At 37.4% G+C, this 21,883-nt stretch overlaps 1 protein-coding gene and 1 pseudogene across 26 annotated transcripts in view; one reads left to right on the top strand and one right to left on the bottom strand.

The window, feature by feature from the left end:
• Positions 1 to 21,883, bottom strand: part of COBLL1 (cordon-bleu WH2 repeat protein like 1) — a 213,727-nt gene that overhangs the window by 104,779 nt on the left and 87,065 nt on the right. For all 26 annotated transcript variants that reach the window (XR_008546620.1, XR_008546619.1, XM_063791276.1 and 23 more), the window contains one exon: positions 11,894 to 12,082. Coding sequence is in view for 24 of the 26 variants with exons in the window: in XM_063791276.1 (XP_063647346.1) it covers positions 11,894 to 12,082 (189 nt within the window). In the remaining 2 variants the exon portion in view is untranslated. The remainder of the gene's footprint in view (positions 1 to 11,893; positions 12,083 to 21,883) is intronic.
• On the top strand, positions 14,519 to 14,596 carry LOC112208544 (small nucleolar RNA U3; annotated as a pseudogene).

Raw genomic sequence — 21,883 nt, forward strand, 5'->3', positions numbered from 1 at the left:
TTCAGTATGCTACTTTTATTTTAGTGCACCTGTTTTCATACGGCACGTCACCCCTAGTAAGCTCCCAGGCCTGCAGCCTCTGATGCAGTTCTTCCAGACAAGGAGTCTCCTGCAGAGGTGGGGAAGGATTCACTGTCGGACACTGTGTGGTCTTGAAGTCAAACAACACGTTACATAGATTTCAGATCATCCCGTGTTCAGCCCCCATCTCTACTTTCTGTGGTCGCCGCCTACTCCTAGGCCAGTCCAATCTTTATGGGATAAGGAGTATGTTTCTCAACGGTCCCTCACACCTCCCTTCTTCCCCACATACAAGTAGCACCCTATTACTTGTATATATATAAAGAAAAATAAATAAATCAAAGGTTCTAAGTCCCTCAATTTAAAAAAAATTCTCAGGAATACATTTCAATTCTCAAAATACATTTCCAGTGTCTTTATTAGATGGTTGCATAATATTTAAGAGTTTTACATCCTTCTTTTGAGCCACAGGCTATGCCCATAAATGTATCTATATTGCCCATGTTTTGGCTTTAAACAGGACATTTTAAATTTCATCCAGAGAGAGACTAGCAAAATGGTCTTGTGGAAGTTGATTTTTTGGTAATATGGTACTCTACAAGAGCAATTAGATGGCACATACCAATTCTAGACTTGGAAATAGTACTTTCTTTGATAGTAAATAAAGTTAAGAAGGATTAGGTAATGTCTAGTTATATACTATTATAAATGCAGTTTAGCTGGAAGAGAAGAGAACTTTCATTGCCAACTGAAGGGGTAGCTGTCTGCTGTTGTCTATGAGTAAATGATGATACATGCAGACTGTATTTCTTTCTCTCTATATATAAATGTGTCAAGTAATAAATGTAAAAACATTGAAGCTCATTCTTCCAACATCTTTTACTTCTTAAATATACAGTTTTTTTTGAATCTTTGCCAGAAATACATAAGTTAACAAGACAAATGGCCGGGTGCGGTGGCTCACGCCTGTAATCCCAGCACTTTGGGAGGCCGAGGCAGGCGGATCATGAGGTCAGGAGATCAAGGCCATCCTGGCTAACGTGGTGAAACCCCATCTCTACTAAAAATACAAAAAATTAGCCAGGCATGGTGGCAGGTGTCTGTAGTCCCAGCTACTTGGGAGGCTGAGGCAGGAGAATAGCATGAACCTGGGAAGCGGAGCTTGCAGTGAGCCGAGATCACGCCACTGCACTCCAGCCTGGGTAACAGAGAAAGACTCCATCTCAAAAAACAAAACAAAACACAAAACAAAAAATTATTAAAGTTTTGTTTGGTTTTTATCCCTATTTTTGTGCCATAATTTTCATCGTTTATGTATAAACATATAAACATTTAAAATACAATTTTTGATTTTTTTAAAAAGAACAATTTGATTCCTTGTGTAGAAACATTGGTATTTCTATCTGTGATAAATTAATTTTCTAATCTAATAAATAGTGTGGGTAATTGGTTAAGAATATTAACATAATGGCCTATTCCCTCAGTCATTTTATTTATCTAGAAACTTTACACACTATATCAGATTTCATGAGAAAAAAGTTGCCGACTATATCATGACCTTTGCACTCAACACTGCCTATATGTTTTCTACTAAAAATGCCTCTTTGAGAGGCAACTGAAAACCACAGAACTTCTTTATGAGTTTATTCTCTCATTTTATAATTCTAGGTCCAATTCTTTATTCAATAATTTCAGAAGCCAAATTTGTCTTGAAAATATTCCTATTGCCAGACAGATAAATGCAGCAATCCAGAAAGTTCTGCAATAGACATAACTACATATGTGAATTTAATACTTCATATGAATTGTTTCTGGGGAAACAACTGAATTTTCAATAAGTGGTACTGGGAAAACTGACTATCGGATGAAAAAGAAAAGTTGTGTATCTAACCTGATTCCTTACACCAAAGTAAGCTCCATGTGGATCTTTCTGTGGTTTGTGTTTTACAGTAATATGCCCAATGGAATTTTCTGCACTGATGGAAATGTTCTATATCTGCACTAACACAGTGGTTACTGGGATAGTGGACTCCCAAACCAAATTTTTTATTCAAATTAATTTAAATTCAATATAAGTAGACACATTTGGTGAATGGCTGCCATACTGGATAGAGTAATTCTAACACGCTGGTGCTCAAGGTGTGATACATAAGACCAGCAGCATCAGTATCTGCTGGGAACTTGTTAGAAATGCAAATTGTCAAGCCCCAGCCCAGATCATTAATCAGAAACTCTGGGAATGAGGAAGAGCAATCTGTGCTTTGACAGGCACTCCAACCTATTCTGATCATACTGTAGTTTATGAAGTTTATGAAACTGATCTAGAGAGAAGAGAAAAAAGAAACAAGTAAAATATATAAAATATCAGATGGTGTTACATGCTCTGACAAAAAAAAAAAAAATAATAAGGAAAGAAGTTAGGAATGTCCTAATTGAAAAATGACACCAGAATTGAGACCTTGAAGGGACTGGGATATCTGCGGAAAGATAGCTTTGACAAGTACAAAAACCCTGAGGCAGGAATGTGCTCTAAGTGTTTAAAGAAAAACAGAAACTAGTTGGCTAGTGAAAACAATAGGCATGAAATCAGGGTGATAATCTTGTAGTGTTTAAAGGCCTTTCAAGTGAAGACTTGAGATTTTACTGAGTGAGACAGAAAGCCTCCAAAGAGTTCTGAGGAGTGATGTGATCTACTCTACTTTTTAAAAGGATTACATTCTGGTTTTTGTATTCAAAATAGCCTGGGGGAGCAGCTACAAGGTTATTGCGAAAATTTAGGTGGGAGATGGTGGTGGACTGGACTACTCAGATTCTAGATACATTTTGTAGGGAGCTGATAGGATTGAAGCTAATGCAGAAAGGAGACAGAGACAGAAAGAGGAGCTAGCCAGTGGAAAGAGGGCAGGATTGGAGGGACAAAGTGGCAGTGTGGCTGAAAGTACCCAACAGGAGACCTAAAATGCAAATTTCAATGGTTTGCTATGTGATGTGCTTACTATAACTCTACAAGCCATCACTAAGGTTCTGGTAGCCTTGGGAGGTGTCAAATAAAGGATGAAATTTCAAAAGCAGAAACTGAAAAATATGAATCCAGAGGTGGTAAGGCATAAAGTCAGAGCCAGAGGTGACCCCAAGAACGTAAAACTCTTGGGAGTTTACAATGAGATTATAAAGGGCATTGAACCTTCCACAGGAAGTGGAACAGGGGTTCAGGCCAGCCTTACTTAGATCTTAAGCAGCAGAGTGACCTCAAGAAGTTATCTGGGTTCTGTGTGTACATAGATGTGAGCTCCCCTCTAGCAGGACCACATCTTAGTAATCTTTAGGCACCTGGCTAGGTCGCTGTTGTCGAATGGGGAATTTAGAGAAAACAGTGATTAATTCTGCTTGAAAGTCAAGGGGCTCAAATGCATAGTAGACTAATACAACTGACACATGAGAAAGCATACTTGTTGAGAGGAGGTTCATATGCTTTAGAAAAAAGTAACATGGTGAAAGCTCTGTTGTTTTTTATAATTAATAAGCTTGTTTTGCCTAAGCCATACCATCTTTACACAAAGGTGAGACATAAACATTAAATAGGGTTAAGATCTTTTCCAAAAATAGCCTCAGACTAGTTTGAATGCTTTAAATATTTAATTGAAGCCTCAGCATTCAGCACTGTAACACAGGAAAGCTGACCCTGACCACAAGATTTTGAGGTTGGGAATTACTGACTGTCAAGCTTTACCATAAAGGAGTCATAACACTACAAAAGTAGGACATTAACTTTTAAGCAGGTCGTGCTTCCAATGGAGCTGCCGCTGGGGTTAACTAGTCACAAAGTGCACCCACAGGAAATAAAATAATCGCTTGAATAGAGCTCAGAATTATCCACCTGGATGCCAAACTACTTCTGCCAAAGATAACAATTCTGGTTGGATAATCATCCCCTAGTCGATGCACCTGAAGGCAGTTGGCTAATGGGTTTGACCACGGGATCACCACAGAAAAGATGCCTGTCTTCCTGTTTCCTAAGGCGGGAGCACACGTGAGCAGTCCATCTAAAACCTGAGGCAAATCATTAAAAGTGGAAAAGGATTGGATGAACATTATAATCACTCCTCTATATTATTACACCACATTGAATTTTGGGTTATTTTATTACTCAGCAGAGTCTGCTTTGCATTAACATTATTTACAGAATTTTTTCTCTTGTAAGATAATATAATAATTTTCTAGAGGGCTGATTTTTTTTAAAGACTCTAAAAGCTCTTCTTTGAAATGAAGAAATCCCTATGAGATTTCCCACTTCTTTCAGAAATAAATAACAATTCCCTGGATTAGTTTCATATCTGTACCTTGTAAGTGCACACCAACAACCCAATTACACATACCAGTAATAGTACAGAAATTTTAAAACATTCTCTATTGCTGCTGATGTTTATCAATCTTATGCTAACCCATGTAGTTCAGTAATGAGTTCAGGAATGAAGCAGTGCTCTCTCTGTGTGTGCAAGAAATGAAATGTACCAGGTACACAAAACAAATAGACCCATTCTCAAAATTGAGAATGCTTATTATGCTATAAGAAATATTTTGAAGAAAATAACACATGAAATTAAGATTTGAAGATAAATAGTAATAGGTCAGATTACTAAGCTGATAAGTTCTTAACATACTAAAAATAGATATTACTAAATGTAAAAAACCCCACAATTTTTAGAAAGTCACCACTTTGGACTCTATCTGGTTGTTTATCTTAGGTGTTATACTCAGAGCTAATTATAAATAATTACCATCATAAAAATTGTGATTTAAGAACACACCTACTAAACACACATACATGCCCCTTATAAAAACAAAACTACTACAAATATATCTCACTATAATTGGGGCAATTTGAATATAGACAAAGGATACCATTTTATTGACATGAAAGATGGAAATCATTAACTGAAAAAAAGCAGGTTACAAATAGCACGTACAATATAATACCATATTGTTGTAAAAAAGAAGTGCACATATAGATGGGTGTACATATATGTGCATGCCTAAGAATAAAAGGCTAGACACTGCAATGTTAGAAGTTGCAATCTGCCTGCTTAATGAAATTGCATTTACAATTTTTTGGCTTATCTGTATTTTCAAACTTTCTAAAACATCTAACTATTGCACTTGTAATCACAAAAATTTAAAAACTAAAATTAGTGCTGAGCACGGTGGCTCACATCTGTAATCCCAGCACTTTGGGAGGCCAAGGCAGGACAATCACTTGAGCCCAGAGTTTGAGGCTGCAGTGAGCTATGATTACACCACTGCACTCCAGCCTGGCCAATGGAGTGAGACCCTGTCTCTAGAAAAATTTAAAAATTAAATTAAGTTAAAAAACTGAAATTAAAAAGGGTCATTATTATAAGGTGTAGACGCCAGGAAAGCAAAAGGAAGAGGGTGGCCCTGCCAGGAACAATGTTCTGAGGACATTTGTGAATACTTTGTCACCCCTTTCCCAACCAGGGGAGCAGGGAGGTGACAGAGGCTGACATTCTCCTGGGCTCAGAGCCATGGGGGACATGGGAGGTCAATGACAGAACCTAGATGACAGGATGATTAAAAACTCAAATAGTACCGATTAAAAACTCAAGTAGTACTGTTATGTCTAGGTACTTGCACAGTTAAAATGCCAACTTTTGTTTTAAGCAATTACAGCAGAATAAGGATCTAAACCAAAATTTAAGCATCTTATATAGTTAAACATGGTTTGAACCACCCTATAGATTTTTGACAGTTAAAAAAAAATTACCCTTATATACATATATTTATCACACATTTGTCATCACTAGACCCTTCTCAATAAACATAAATATGACGTGAACTTCAGAAATTTTTCTAGATCCATACTGTTGTTACTCTCGTTTTTTTAGCAAAAATCCCACACCGATCCAACTTTATCTTGTCATTTTTCATAGTCTACTTTTTCCCAATAGGTGGCGCTGTAATCCATGCAAAATGCTCCCGAGTTCCTCAGCGGACCAACCCTATGCCAGTCAAAACCGCGGGATTAGGCTCAACTCTGCTGTAAACTGGTGCTATGGGACAGGTAAATCAGGCTGAAAAACATGTGCGACATGTCTCTGGGTTATTTTATGTGAAAAGCCCAGAGAGGTGAGGTGACTTGCTTGAGATCACACAGCAAGTCTAGAACAAACTGTAACTTCTAGTTGGGACTTCTAGCTTGGAGTTCTGTGCTTTCTTTGTGTTTTCAATTATGACATCTCACGTGTGCTCGAATCAAAACAAATTCCTATTTGTGGTAAGGGCGTAAAAGAAATATCTTCCTCTGTTATAAATGGTGCTTATTTCTTCCTCCCTCTTGTAGGAAAGTGTGATAGCATGGCCATTGAATGCTCTCTCAACAGGCTAAGCAGGATTCGTGTCAATCTTTTCAGATTTCCCAAAATGAACATTTTGCTTTAAAAGTTTAGCCTGGAGAAAGGGAAAAGAGGAAAAAGGAACTAATACTTATTCAATGAGGAATAATTACCTATGAAACTGATACCCGACTATAAGATGAAGACCATATACAGATCATATACAAATGTACCCACATATTTCCTTATTCTATGTGGTTTCTATATCTGTTTAGTCTATAAGCTCACTTTCATTAAAAATTAACTTTTCCCAAGTACTAGCAGACACCACTGCTTATGCTGTTGTGAAGTATAGCATTTTCTGAGAAGAACAGCCACCAGTTCTGTAACAGTAGTATCCTTTAATGTTCATTTCTAGAAAGGCAAGGAACTGCTTTGACTGGTGAAAAAGATGTTTATCGATTATATACATGATACACAGACACACAGAAACAGGTTGAGTATCCCTTATCCAACATTCTTGAGGCATGAAGTGTTTTACATTTCACATTTTTTTTTCAGATTTTGAAGTATTTGCATTACACGAGTTGAGCATCTCTAATCTGGAAATCCAAAATTTGAAATGCTCCAATAAACATTTCCTTTGAGCATCATATTCACACTCAAAAAGTTTTGGAATTTGAAGCATTTGAGATTTTGGATTTGGTATACACAGTCTATACATAGATGCACACATTTATATATGTGTGCAAACATATATACATACATACACATAGACATACACACACACACATCTATACTACACTGTATCTTATATATAAATTAAATATTTTAATTCCTCCTTCTTTCAGTCCAACCATCCATGATATTAGGATATGCAGAAATGCCCAAGAGTTTTCAGGTTAGCATGGCAACCCCCCCGCTAATGTAAGCAGAGCCTCACAAAGGCAAGATAGTAGACACATGGTGACTTTTGGTCATTAAAGAGATGGCATCACTAAGTTCTGGTACCAAAAATAGTTGAGCTGGCAGATGGCTACCAACCTAATTCAGGATAATAAGTTTCTCCCTGAGCATAAAGTCTGTGACCACTGCCAACCCCACTGTGTTTCCTAATCTGAACAAGCTCTTTGGTGAAAATCAATGTACAAACAAGTGCGTTCTTCTGAAGATACCACTGTGCACTCACATTCCCCAAAATAGAACATCCTGAGCCCACCTGTGCATGAGATCTATGGGGGGACTTTCCAAAAATATTCCCCAAGAACACATTTTGAGTGGGAAAGTTATTTCTGAAAAGCGAACTGAGGCATATAAGTTTCTGAAATCTGTATTTCTGTCAAACATTGATAGTATTCTTCACAATAAAGGCATAAGAAATAGTACTACACTATCGAAATAAATATACAAGAAATATTCAGACAAATTCAGAAAGCATGGTCTCAAAAAACTGCATTGAAGTCTTTTCAGAGTTACATATAGAACTCTATTTATCTAAGAAACTCTCACACACTTAAAATTACCTCCACCAAATTCTTGTATTATTCTGTTGAGATTTTTCATATTCCTTTTATATGGTAGTAACAAAGCCACGAAGAAATTTTATTTTTGTCATTATGAGTCTTCCCATTAGGTAGTTAACATTTTTCAGTAGTAGTACATAATTTTCTATTTGAACATTTCTTTTTGTTGTTAAACAGTTTTGTGAAACAATGGGTCAGCAGCAGCTGTGACACTCAAGACATCCCTAATCACACTATTAAGATATCCCAAGTCACACTTTTAAGATATATCAAGTCAAACTCTAAAACATCTTGGATCGCATTAAGATATCCCAGAATCACACTCCTAAGATATTCAGAATCACACAACTACTTTAAATCAAAAACACTTAAAATAGAAAATTAGTCATAGCATCAATGAGTCATGCCTGAATTATAAAACTACTGCGAACAAAGTCCCTAAATGAAACCCCATAATAAAAACACTGATATACATGCTGGGCAACGTGGGGAAATCCCATCTCTACAAAAAATACAAGAATTAGCTGGGCATGGTAGCACACGCCTGTGGTCCTAGCTACTTGGGAGGCTGGGGTGGGAAGATTGCTTGAGTCTGGGAGGCAGAAGCTGCAGTGAGCCCAGCTCTTACCACTGCACTCCAGCCTGTGTGACTGAAACCCCGTCTAAACAAACAAACAAACAAAAACACTGATATAAATTCTACTCTCAGAAAAACTCTTCAGCCCTAAACAAAATTTAAAAAGGAATCAGAATTTGGGGCATTCCATTCCTACCTTGCTCTCTGCCTGGAGAAAATATCTTTACTTAAAAGATTCTGGGTAAACAACTAGGACTCATTCCAAGTGCTTCTTCATACCATTTATGTTGCTACCTCCATCTACACATAAGGGTTTAGGAAGACAATATTCATTTTGATAAATTCATGAAATGCCTACCACATTGCAAGAAACTGTGCTAGGCACTATAAAGAAAAGTAATGATATTCTCATGGCTCTGTGGTTTCTTCAAAAGGTAAGACCTACACATACAATGCAGCATAGAACAATATGTAATAAATATGATATAAAGTGTCGGAAGATTTTGGAAGCCAGAGTTAATCACTGATTCTGGGGGGATCAGGGAGCCTTTATATAAAATATGTCACCTGAGCTATATAAGCTAATTGGAGAAAATGAGGGTAGTGAGTTACACGAGGGGGGGGGGAAGTTCATAAAGGTATTGAGGTGAAAGAAATAGAGTATTTGTAGAAGAACAAAGGAAGAGCAAGAGTCATGTGGTGAAGCTTAAGATACACAAAGGAGGGCCGGACACAGTGGCTCATGTCTGTAATCTCAGCACTTTGGGAGGCTGAGGTGGGTGGATCACCTGAGGTCAGGAGTTCGAGACCAGCCTGGCCAATATGGTGAAACCCCATCTCTTCTAAAAATACAAACATTAGCTGGGCATGGTGGTGTTCATCTGTAATCCCAGCTACTTGGGACACTGGGGCAGGAGAATTGCTTGAACCCGTGAGGTGGAGGTTGCCGTGAGCCAAGATCCCGCCAATGCACTCCAGCCTGGGCAACAGAGCAAGACTCTGTCTCAAAAAACAAACAAAAAAAAGATACACAAAGGAAGGAGAGTGGTGGTGAAGGAAAAGCCTACTTAATTTTGGAGGAGAAAATAAGGTATCCCAATCTCCAGGCTAGGTAGTTTGGACTCCTTTAATTTGACATTGAATTGCTGTCCTGCAGTCTTTTATCAAAGGTAGTACCACAAACAGAGAGGCATTTTAGATTAATCTGAGGGTGCAAGGTAAATGAAGAGAGCCCAGGGTTAAGAAAAGCAGTTCCCAATTAAAAAAAAAAAAAAGAGAGAAAGCCAATAGGCGCCAAGCCCTGATAGTATTTCATTTAATCATATTTAATCCTATCAATTCAGCTATAATACATTTTCATAGATTAAAAAAACTGCAGCAATTCAACAACAGTTGGTGGCCCAGAAACATAAAGCTGACTGATGGAAAGTTACTCAGATTTAGCGACCTGAGGAGGCAAACATGCTGGAGGGAGGGTGGGAAAAATCTAGGGTGCTTGTAAGTACAAATGTAGGTGAAATGTCTGATGCAGAATCTATCAGGTATGAAGGAAAAATACATATGAAGAAAATTTAGACATGAAGAAAATTGCAGCATCCTACAGAACAGTCATAAATTAGACTTGAGGAGGATGAAGAACTAATTCAGTTAAAGAGAAAGTGGATAAGCTAGATGTTTAAAAAGCTGGTATTCAAATAAGGAACCCTAAGATCTCAGAAATGGAACCGTTTTAAAGTGATGAGATTACACCATTCTCTGGTGGAAACAGGGAAGGTGACCATGGATCTCGGTTTCCAGAGTTGAGGAAACAGAAGAAAAGTTAACTCGGGGTGGCATGTGGAAAAGTCTAAAATAACTATGACGGGTGACAGGACGGAGAGAAAAAACACGCTTCTGATATTAAAGTCACTGAGGTTTAAAAAAAAAAATCTGAAGAACCCAGAGGTGCAATGATAGCAAACAGAGAATAAGGCAATATGAAGAGATGACTGTTACATCCCCAAGAAGAAATTTTCAAGAGTATTTGTGATGAAACCAACATCACCTGAAACCCTGAAGAACTAGAAAAAAAGTTGACTTTTTTTTTTCTTATTTTGAATTCAGGAAAAATTAAAAAAAAAATAAAAAAGGAATTGCCTTTATTACCCCCAGCCAGATCCATTATCCCTTTAAAACCAGAGTAACATTATTTCAAGAATTGATGATAATGGCCATTGTCTCTAACTTTCAAGATATCTTTCTCACACATACGAGGCCATCCACAGCTGCAGGTGGGAGCCTACCACAGACAGTTTTCTCAATCTCATAAATAGGGTTCAATGTGTGATCTCCAAAGTGACTTTCAATACAAAATAAATGGCAAAATGCAACTTCCTCAAATTTAATCAGAGTTAAATAATACTATATTATTTGCTAAAGCTGAACTATTTTGTTTTCATCTACTTTAAATAATCTGTAAAGTTACACATGATTTTAATGATAAATCTTAAAATTAAGGTCACCTTGAATGAGTGTTTCTAGACAAAACCAGATTATAAGAATGCAATACCCAATATATTCTTTTCCTTACACACAACACACACACACAGAGAAAGAGAGAGCGAGCGAGCGAGCGAGCGAGCTAAGGTCAAAACAGCTTAAATTTCTAAAACAGGATTCCTGATAACAAATAGGCAGTTGAAGGTGAAAGAACAAGACCAAGTCTATAGTTCATGTAACTTTCCACTTCAAAGTGAAATGGAAAATTACACTTGGCTTTTTTCCATTTTTCCAATTTTCGCAAAGGTATTTAAAAATATCAGTCTTCTAAATCACATCTTTCCTTTTTGCTGGAATAAAGTTTGATTTTACTTTTCTACTTAACTCACTCACATTTTAAATAAAGTAATTAAATCATTCAATGAAATAAAAAAACTGCCAATTAATTTACCGACAGATTTAACTGTTTTGATAAATACAAAAGTATTACATTTTAAGAGTAATAAAACTCTTAAAATTAAGAGTTTTGCAAACTTAAAGAAGCAGCTTAAAGTGGGAAGAACAATTTGAGAAGAAAAGGATAGGATTTTCCTGTGGGTCACTGGGCTTGTTTTGTAAGTTTGGTTTACAAAATCAATATAACTAATAGCCATTCCTCCAGGAAAGGCTTATTTTTAAAAACTTGTTAAATAACTAACGAGATATGAAAGGGTTCCAAATTTCAAGAGTCATTTAATTGGGTTTGTGGAATTCATAGCACTGATATTAAAACATTGATAGAAAAATTTTAACACCATTTTAGCAGTCTTTTTTTTAACAGGTAACTAAACTGAGTGATAAATGAAGTGTTTTGTCAAAGAACAAACATCAAGACGTATATCACAGAGACTTTCAATGGTGGAATAAGAAGGGGAGGTCCTGATATTTCATTTACTCCAGCGTACCTGCCATGAACAGTAGTAGATTTGATAATATCCCCAGGTAGGACCACTGAGAGTTCAACGTCTTTATCTATCATGTTTTCTTTCTGTTCCATGATGAAAGCAGTGGATTCTACAGAATCAGCAGCTGAAGAGACATCAGTGTATTTGGTCTCAGCTGGAGGAAGTGGTGCCTTGGCTTTTGGTTTTCTCCTAAAATATAAAGAAAACACAAAAAATACAAAATATTTTATTTTTAAGGCAACTTTTTAATATGATGTATTTTTATAAATATGATCCAGTAGTGGTTTTTCACATCTAGAAAAAATGTTCTACAATGTTAACTGTTAGTGTTGGATGGTCGAATTAGGATTTTGTTTTCCTTTTCCAGTCAGCATTTTGTTTTGTTTTGAGTACTATGCCTACATTACTTGGACATAAAAAGAAACATGATAAAGAAATTTTATATTGGCCTCTATTAAATTTAGTTACTGTGTGTTCACTATAGCAAGTCAAGAGGAAAATGTATTTTCTTTGATTAGATAAATTACAAAAATCCTTAATGTTTCAGGATAGAGATCAGTATCTCACTCTCATTTCACAATAACTCTTACCTTTGGGCCCTTCATCCTATTTGTTTCCGATGTAGTATGTTCCACCTCTCGACAGACAAACCCTACCTTATCCTTCAAAGACTAGTTAAATCCACCCTGTTTGCCCCAAACTACCCCTTCCACAGAATTTCTTCCTTCTTTGAATTGATATAGCACATACCAATTCCATAGATGTAACTTTTTAGATATTTTGGGGGGTACCATTTTCAACTCTCTACCTACATTTATAACTCCCTGCAAAAAAAGAAGCATGAAGCATGCTAGCCAGATGTGGTGGCACACAGCAGAGATTCCAGTTACTCGGCAGACAGGTGGGGGGATCCATTGAGTCCAGGAGTTTGAGTCCAGCCTGCGCAACATGGTGAGACCCCATCTCAAAGAATGAAAGCAAGAAAGCCGCACGGTATAGATGGCTGTATTTCCCACTGCACATAGATGGCTACTTCCCACTGTACCTAGCAATGAACTATGATGGGTTGTTTGATAAATAATATATCTGCTTCAATGAAAAACATTACTAATAATTTTCTAATAAATATTTTTGCATCACTAAGACAACCTCTTAACTAACTTATAACAGAAATAGTAGACATTCTGAACTTACATAGGCCAATCCAATGATTTGATGGATTGAAAAAATAAAATGTGAAAATAAACTATAAGTAATGACGTATTTATGGTTTTATTTAAAACACTGTGAATTAAAGTTTTTGAAACTATTACCTTTATAAAAGGCTAATTGGTTTTAGAAAAATGAATACTACTCCTTTCCACTCAGAAAAATACAGATTTCAATTCCTCCCATCCTTACTTGCTAGGCAAACATAAGAACCAAACAGGATCAAAAGGCTTCTTTATAAGTAAATATATAACATCCACCTATTCGGTATTTTCAAAATTTAAGGTCTCACAACTCCAACTCCTTTAACATACGACTCATCATGAAAAGACTGAAGCAAGGTTCCTACACTGTACATTCATTTACTAAAATAACAAGCCCTTAACTCTTAGTGGTATAATAATAGAAACATATTGTACTTCAGAAAAGACTTATTTTACAAGAGCAACAAAACTACATTTTTAAAAACGGTTACAATGAATAAAAGCTTATAAAAATCCCTGTAAAAGAAGAATGCCCCCCAATTTCAAATTTCAATTTTTAAATCTGCGGAAATTAACCACTCATGTATAACAAATATTTATTTTATAACAGACAATTATCAGAGCAGATTCAGCTAAACACAGGAAAGGTAAAGATGAGTAAGACTCAGTTCCTATTCCTGAAGGGTTCATCGCCCCAAAGGATTGACAGGCAGGCAAAATTACCATCAAGTTTGATGACTGCTCTAACACAGGTATGCAGATGGTGCAGCTGCGGGTCACAGGAAGAAAACGCAACTTTCTTAGGAATCCAGAAATGTCTTACAGATGGGAAACATGAGCTGGGTTTTGGAGAATGAATAGAAACACACAGAAAAAGGCAAGAAATAACTGATATTTTTGGCAGAGGAAAGTGAATAGAGCCATAAAAGAAAATGCTAATTTTTGGAATTAAATGGTTTGGTAAAATTGCACAGAGAAGTCAAAAGAGATGAGAAATCAGTGAATCGACTGAAACATTTTATAAGTAAGAGAACTCAGTAAGGTAGGTTGGCACAAAGTTCATATATGAAAGTGTCAATAGCCTACCTAAATATCAGCAAAAACTCATCAGAAAGTACAATGAAAGAAAAAGTAACTTTGGTAATAGCAACAAAAATGAATTTTAAAAAGACTCTCCAAGTATTCCCATCTCAGTCAATCACATTTCTTTCATTTGTCCAGACCAAAAATCCTTGTTCTCATAAACATACATCTAATCCATCTACAAATTCTGCCAGCTCTATATCATAAATAGACCCAGAATCCACCAACCACCTGGATCACCAAATACCTCTGCTCAAGCTGCCAACTGGTGTCCCTGCTCCCAACCTTGTCACTTCGTAATCTAGTCTCAACGAAACAACCAGAGTGATCTTTTTAAAATACAAGTTAGAAGACTAAACTTTCAGGGGTCATTTCTATAGTTCATTACTAGAGAAGTTTCTCTGAATGTGTGGAAAAATAAGTCAATAAAATAATAAAATAAAATACAAGTCAGCTCACTGCCTCACTTCTCACATTCTCCAATGGTTTCTTGCCTCAACCAGAAAAGATCTGGAGTGCTATACAAATGTTCCTCTACTTATGATGGGATTACAACCTGATAAATCCACCCTAAATTGAAAATATAAGTCAAAATGTACCAAATACCCCCAATAAACCCATCACAGAATCAGAAAATCATAATTCAAACCATCATAAATCCAGACGACGAGGTTACATTCTGACAAACCCACAATAAAGTTGAAAAATCATACATCAAACCATCGCAAGCAGGAGACCATCTGTAATAGGTCCTTCCTTCCTCCCTTACCTCCGGCCTCTCCAGTCCCCTATCTAACACTTTCTCCCTAGGATCACTGCATTTCAATCTCAGGACTCTTGCCTTTTCCTTGAACACATCTAGAATACCAGGCCCTCTACAGAGTCTGCTCCTGACCTTAACACCCCCATCTCTCTGCTTTACTTTTGGCCACAGGGTTAATGAGCAACATACTTATGTCTCCTTCTGTTAAAGGGTAATTAATTCCATGAGAGTAGGGACTTGTCTCTACCACCTTGTCCACACATTTGCAAATACACAGAATCTCTGGGACCATGCCTGCCATGTAGTAGGCACTGATACTTGCTGAAAGAGTGAATTCAATGACTACTTTCCACAGAAGATGCACTACCTAAGCCTAAAACTGGGAAGGAAAAGAGTCCTTACCACCAAAAAATAAAATGAGCTTTCATTTCAGGATTACTTGTCTGGGATTTTTTTTTTAATTAACTGATTATGTTTTATTTTTTACAAGATGAATGAAAAATACACACTGGATTTATTAGCAAGGGATAACTGACAACTTTGTAATTCTGGGGAAGCATTCCCTGTCTACTGCACACTGCAGTGAACTCCTCTCACTCACAGTTTTGATGTCTGTGTGTGACAGTTTTACTTCCTCAGGTAGTTTGTATCTACGATGAAAATCCATCTCTAATCACTATACATAAGCCAATTTCTTTTAAGATGGGGAAAGTAGGACAAAGCACTACTTGAAAAACCATTCACACAGAACTTTTTTTTTAAGACAGGGTCTGGCTCTGTCACCTAGGCTGGAGTGCAGTGGAACGATCTCAGCTCGCTGCAGCCTCTATCTCCCAGGTTCAAGCGATTCTTGTGCCTTAGCCTCCTGGGTAGCTGGGACTACAGGCACATGCCCAGCTCATTTTTGGATTTTTACTAGACACCAGGTTTTGCCATGTTGGCCAGGCTGGTCTTGAACTCCTGACTCAAGCAATCCTCCCACCTCAGCCTCCCAAAGTGCTGGGATCACAGGCATGAGCCACCACACCGGGGCATTTACATTAGACTTCTAGGAAAAACATCCTAATGTTCTCAGTTGTTATTTCAATTTAATAATGTATTTGTAACTTTTGTTCCTGAAAAATGGAAAGCAATGTGAATAAGACCAAGATCCTTCCACAGTGAATGTGCAATACAACCGAGAAGATGCAATGCATAATTACATAATACAAAACGAAAAAGAAGGGTCATCAAACAGATGGCAACTTTGAAAATTTAGGTCAGTGAAAGCCAGCTGAGACCAGCTGTGTGTGGTGGGGAGCAGGATCAAGGCATGCTTCAAAGAGAAAAGACAAGAGACTCAGGTCTTGAAAGAAAAGTAGAATTTTGATAAGCAGAGCCTGTAGGGTCAATTATATGTTAGTTTCCAATTGTGATCCATACACATTAAATTTAGGAATGTGTTTATCTAGTTTGCTTACTACATAGTCCAGTCTAGTGAAAAGAATACCAGATGGAAGCCTGGATTTGGCCTGAATCCTAAGTAGCTTTAAGACTTTAACTTATTTGACCTTTTAGTCACCAGCAAAATTTTGAAAATATCTTTTACCTACTCACATTCTCCTAACATTAATTTTTTGGTCAGAGGCCCCAAAGTAATAACAAAATTGTCACCCAAAGTTAAAAGTACAGTGAAAATAATCAAATGTGTGTTATCATCTAAATATAGGAAATTCTGATAATATAAACTAAAGAGAAAAATGTAACATTAACATTCAATAACAACTATACTTAAGAATACTAAGTTTTTAAAATATTTAAATATTTAAAAATCACAGTAACTGCCATTGAAGCCTCCTCACCCCTTTTAAACGGGAATGTTTCAACCAGTTTTCTTATCAAATAGATTTTCACATATGCTTTTCTTCACCGGTGGCCTTGTTTGACTATCAGTCTACTCTTTAGAGGCTTTTCCCCTTAACAGTAAACAACAGCAAATTTCACATAAGGGTAGGTGGAGAGGAGGTTATACTGGAAAGATATTTATAATAAGAAAACTCCCCCACATCAGGGCAAAAATTCATTATTCAAGCTTAAAAATAACAAGCTACAGTAAATTATTGCTTATGCAAATCATTGCTTTATTAAAATTATCTCAATATTATACTCAATTTTAATAATGAGAAGTAAGGCAAAATTTGCATTATTCAATAATATATTTTGATAATATCATAATCTCATTTTAACACTGAATTCAATTAGTGTCCTACTATTACTGCTGATTGGTCTTTTTATCATTTTGATTTACAGGGCACTCCAAAATCATGTGCCCACTGTAATCATTACTCCATTACTGTCAATATAATATCCTTAAAATAGATAAAAAGAGGAAATAAAAGAGCTCAGCAAAACATAATTCTAGTCTTGATTTGAAAAAGCAAAGGTTTAAAATGCTGTATGAGATATACTTACATCCTTAATAAGCTACTCAACTCCAATGGGCTCTCATCAGTTTGCTGTATTTATCATATTTATAAAGTATTCTTATAGATTCATTCAGAAAAGTGCTATACGAAAAATATGGCTTCAATATTAAATACAAAAATATGAGTGAATTCTCAGTCTTAAAACAATAGGGTTTTTAAGTATTGCAGTCTAAAGACCAAAAATAAATTTAACAGTAACCCTCTCTCAGCACAAAGAGGGCAATCAAACACAGATAGGATTTATTGTGGTAAGTGTTGATGAGGCAGTCCTTCAAAATAACTGGCAGTGTTTTGATGGCCACTAAAGTATGTATTTCAATTATAAATTGAAGACCAATTTCTCAACACGATTTCTCAGTTTCTCTGTCTGGGTTTAATGAAACAACAGAAGAATTTTTTAAACAAGATTTGTTCAGAAGTGGGCATAACATTGTATTATGTGCTCAAGAGAATACAATTAAAAACAATAAAGCCCTCTTTTCTTGATGAGCCTAATTTCAAATAGTGAGTATGTCAAAAGGGCTTGAAAAGATATGCAATAATGAAAATCGACAAGGAGAAACCCAAAACATTATATGACTCTCATATTACATTTTTTTTTCCTCAAGGTTGCCAATAACCTATGAGGGTCCAAATCATAGACAACTGTCTGTCTCATCTTGGTCACACTGAGCACTATTTCACAGCCACTCAAGTCCTCTGTGAGGGATTGTCTTCCCTTGGCTTCTTCATGTGGGCACACAATCTACTGTTTCTTCCTTCTTCACTGCCACTCCTCAGTCTCCCCATCCTCACCTCCTCTGATTTCTAAATGTTGGGGCAACCCAGGGTCCATTCTCTGCCTTTTTCTCTTCTTTCTACAACCTCCACCTCCAAGAGACTTCATAAAAGCCCATGGCTTCAAATATCACTATATGTCAGTGGCCGTCAAATTTACATCTCCAACCTGACTTGTTTATTGAGCTCTGACTTTTATTCCCAACAATCTCATGGTTATCTCCATTTGGATGTCCCATAGGTATCTCAAATGTTCTATAACCAAAACTTGATTCTCCTCTTCATCTCTAATCCTCATTCTCACACAAACCTACTCTATATTATTCCCCATCTCTACAAATGGCTCCACTAACCACCCAGTTAACTCAAGCAAAAAAACTCCAGCAGGCATACTTTAATTCCTCTCTGTCCTTTATCTCCTATTTCCAATCTGTTAACAATTCCCCTGGGATCTAAAGTCTAAAACATATCCTGAACTTCTATACTTTTCACCAGCTCCCTGCTACCACCCTGGTAATTAAGGCATCATCTTTTCTTGCCCAAACTGCTTCAAAAGCCTTTTCACTGGTCTCTCCTGTTTCTCCTCTTGTCCCTTAAAATCTATTCTCCCCTGTAGTAGTCAGAGTGAACTTTTAAATATGTATGCCATTAGGTCAGTGGGGGAGAAAAACAAGAAAAAAGACATAAATCAGATCACATCTCTCTAATCCTTCACTGGCCTTCCAATGCATTGATGAACCCAAATTCTTTTCCTTGGCTTGCAGGCCCCAAATGAGCTAGCCCGGTGGTTCTCAAAGTATGGTTTCAGAGCAGCAGCCATAGTACTTGGCCGCCGTACCCCTGAGACATACATAATCAGAAACATTAAGGGCAGGGCCTTACAATCCACATTTGACAACCCTCCAAGTGATTCTGATGTATGCTAAAATATGAGAACCAATGAGACAACCTCAGCTCCCCTCTTGTTACTCCCAGTTTCAATGCCCCGTGTAATTCACACTGGCATTCTTTCCTGAAATAGACCCAGTCTCTTCACATCCAAGAGCCTTCCATAGCTTTGCCCTCGGTCCAAAATGCTTTTAACCAGAAAACTTCAAATTGCCTGCTCCTTGAGGTCATTCAGAATTCAGATAAAATATTTCCTCCTCTTAGAGGTATTCTCTAACCACTCAAAAAAGGTACCAAGGCACACCCCACCCATCGTGGCCCACTCTTCACATAGCCCTGCTTGGTCCCCATCACATTTATCACTATCTGAAATCATCCTGCTTATTTACTTATTTCCTTGTTTTTTATTTGACCCCAGAATAAAAATTCCTGGAGGGCTGGGACGTGGCCTGTCTCATTCTCTGCTGGCACCTAGAACTAAAACTGGCACAAGATGGGGTTCTCTATGAGCATTTTTTTTATTTAGTTGAGGAAGGAAGGGAGGGAAGGTCATATTAGTTTTATAAGTTCATAGGAGAGCAAAAACTTGGTGGGTTGCTGAGAGTCAACCTGTTCTGTAGCCAGAGGTATAAGAAGTCATTCAAGTCATTCATGAATATCTACTGCTAAGTCCTTTAAAGGTGCTTTTGGTCTACATTTAATCTTATGAGGCCATTGCCACTGCCATTTAGCTGGGGTTTACAGAGGTTTAAGAAATTTGCCCAAAAGCACAGAGAGCATGGGACAACTACAAATGAAAACCCACCAAATCCACTCCCCGCTACCCAATAACCCTAACAAGGGCCATAAGCCTCAACATTTAAACAGGAAGGCAGATACCAGATGTACCCATACCCCAGCCCTACCACTGAGACAGCTACTTCCCCAGGTGAGGTTGGAGAAACAATATACTGGACATCAAAAGGCCTGGGAGTATCCTAAATGGCCACTTGTGTTACCGTAAGTAAATCACTTAATTTCTCTGGCCTTCCATTTTCTCATTTACAAAATACGGGTATTGAACAAGATGATCCCATGCCCCTTTACCTCTAACATAAAATATTTATGCACAATTTTGTTTAGAAACTGGAAATGGAGACAAGATAGTTAGGACTAGGGTCAAGGCAGGGCACAGTGGCTGCACTAATTTACAAGTAGCATTTGGTTGAAAGAGTCACATGGACAGGACCCCCATTCCCAGGGAGTTCTTCCTATGCTGAGAACACTTCTGCTCCTGGTCAGGAAAGGGTCTCCTCTGAGGCTCATAGGAAATAGAAGCCTGGAAAATGGGATCCATTTCCAAGTGCTTTTCTCTCTCTTGGCATTCACACTAGGAAAAAATGATGAAGGGAATGGCAAACCCAAAAGAAAATTTTGAAAAGCTCTTGTTTCAGTCTCCCACACTCAATTATTTTACATTTCAACACCTGGAATACCAAGTCCCTACCACAAGCCATTCATCACTTCAGGCTTTCTGCCCCCATAGCACCTCCACTTAAGTCTGACCAACAATCCATAGTCCCATCAATTACATCCCATGTTTCTGCCACCTTAAATCTCTCTCTCCAAGGTGCACAAACAAAAAAAAAAATGCAGAGATTTCTATTATCTTAAATACGACTTGCCTGCTTCTTACAAGTACTCTTTCAAGTACCTTGTCATTACCTTCCTTTCTTTTGCAGCAAAACTTCTAGGACTCTGCTGTCCAATATGGCGGCCATGTAGCTACTGAGCACTTGAAGCATAATTAGTGTGACTGAGGGACTACAGTTTTAGTTTATTTAGTTTTAATTTGAATTTTAAAACTGATACTTGATTCAGTTACTGGAAAATGTTTAAGTATATTTGGGATAACTTGAGTATGGGAATCTTTTTTTTTTTTTTTTTTTTTAAGACAGAGGCTCACTCCGTCACCCAGGCTGGAAGGCAGTGGTACGATCTCAGCTCACTGCAACCTCAGCCTCTTGGGTTCAAGCAATTCTCGTGCCTCAGCCTCCTGAGTAGCTGGAAGTATAGGCATTCATTACCATGCCCAGCTAATTTTTGTAGGGACAGGGTCGCACCACGTTGGCCAGGCTGGTCATGAACTCCTATCCTCGAATGATCCACTTGCCTCGGCTTCCCAAAGTGCTGAAGTTACAGGTGTGAGCCACCGTGCTGGCCCAGAATCTATTTTTTCAAGTATAGATTTCATGACATTTAAATACAGATCGGGTATTTCCAATGAAAATATAACATCTGAGTTGAGAAGTGCTATAAGTGTAAAATACACACTATATTCCATAGACTTAGTAAAAGGTATTACATATCTATTGATAATTATTGTATGCTGACTACATGTTAAAATAATATTTTTATATACTCAGTTTAAGGAAATACATTTACCATGGTGGGCCTTCTCTAAGATGATGTCCAATGACTGCTTCCTTGTGCAGTCTCCTCCCTTTGTATGTGGGCTGGACTTAGTGACTCACTTCCAGTAAATAGAACGCAGCAACAGTGATTGGCTGTCATTTCTGAGATTAGGTTACAAAAAGACCATGGTGTTATTTTAGGTACCCTCCTGCTCTGAGAGAATCCAGCTGCCCTATGGGGAGTCCCATGTGGCAACTGACATCTCAGGCCAATAGTCACAAGAGTGAGCTTGGAAGCAAATCTCTCCCCAGTAAAGACTTGAGCCCCAGCCTACACCTTGACTGCAGTCTCATCACTCAACCAGCAAACTAGAGAATGACAGTTCTACATACACCCTGTACCTGAGTTTCAGTTTCAGGTGATTTGA

The sequence above is a fragment of the Pan troglodytes genome, chromosome 13 (genome assembly GCF_028858775.2).
Source record: "Pan troglodytes isolate AG18354 chromosome 13, NHGRI_mPanTro3-v2.0_pri, whole genome shotgun sequence".
Taxonomy (NCBI): Eukaryota; Metazoa; Chordata; class Mammalia; order Primates; family Hominidae; genus Pan; species Pan troglodytes.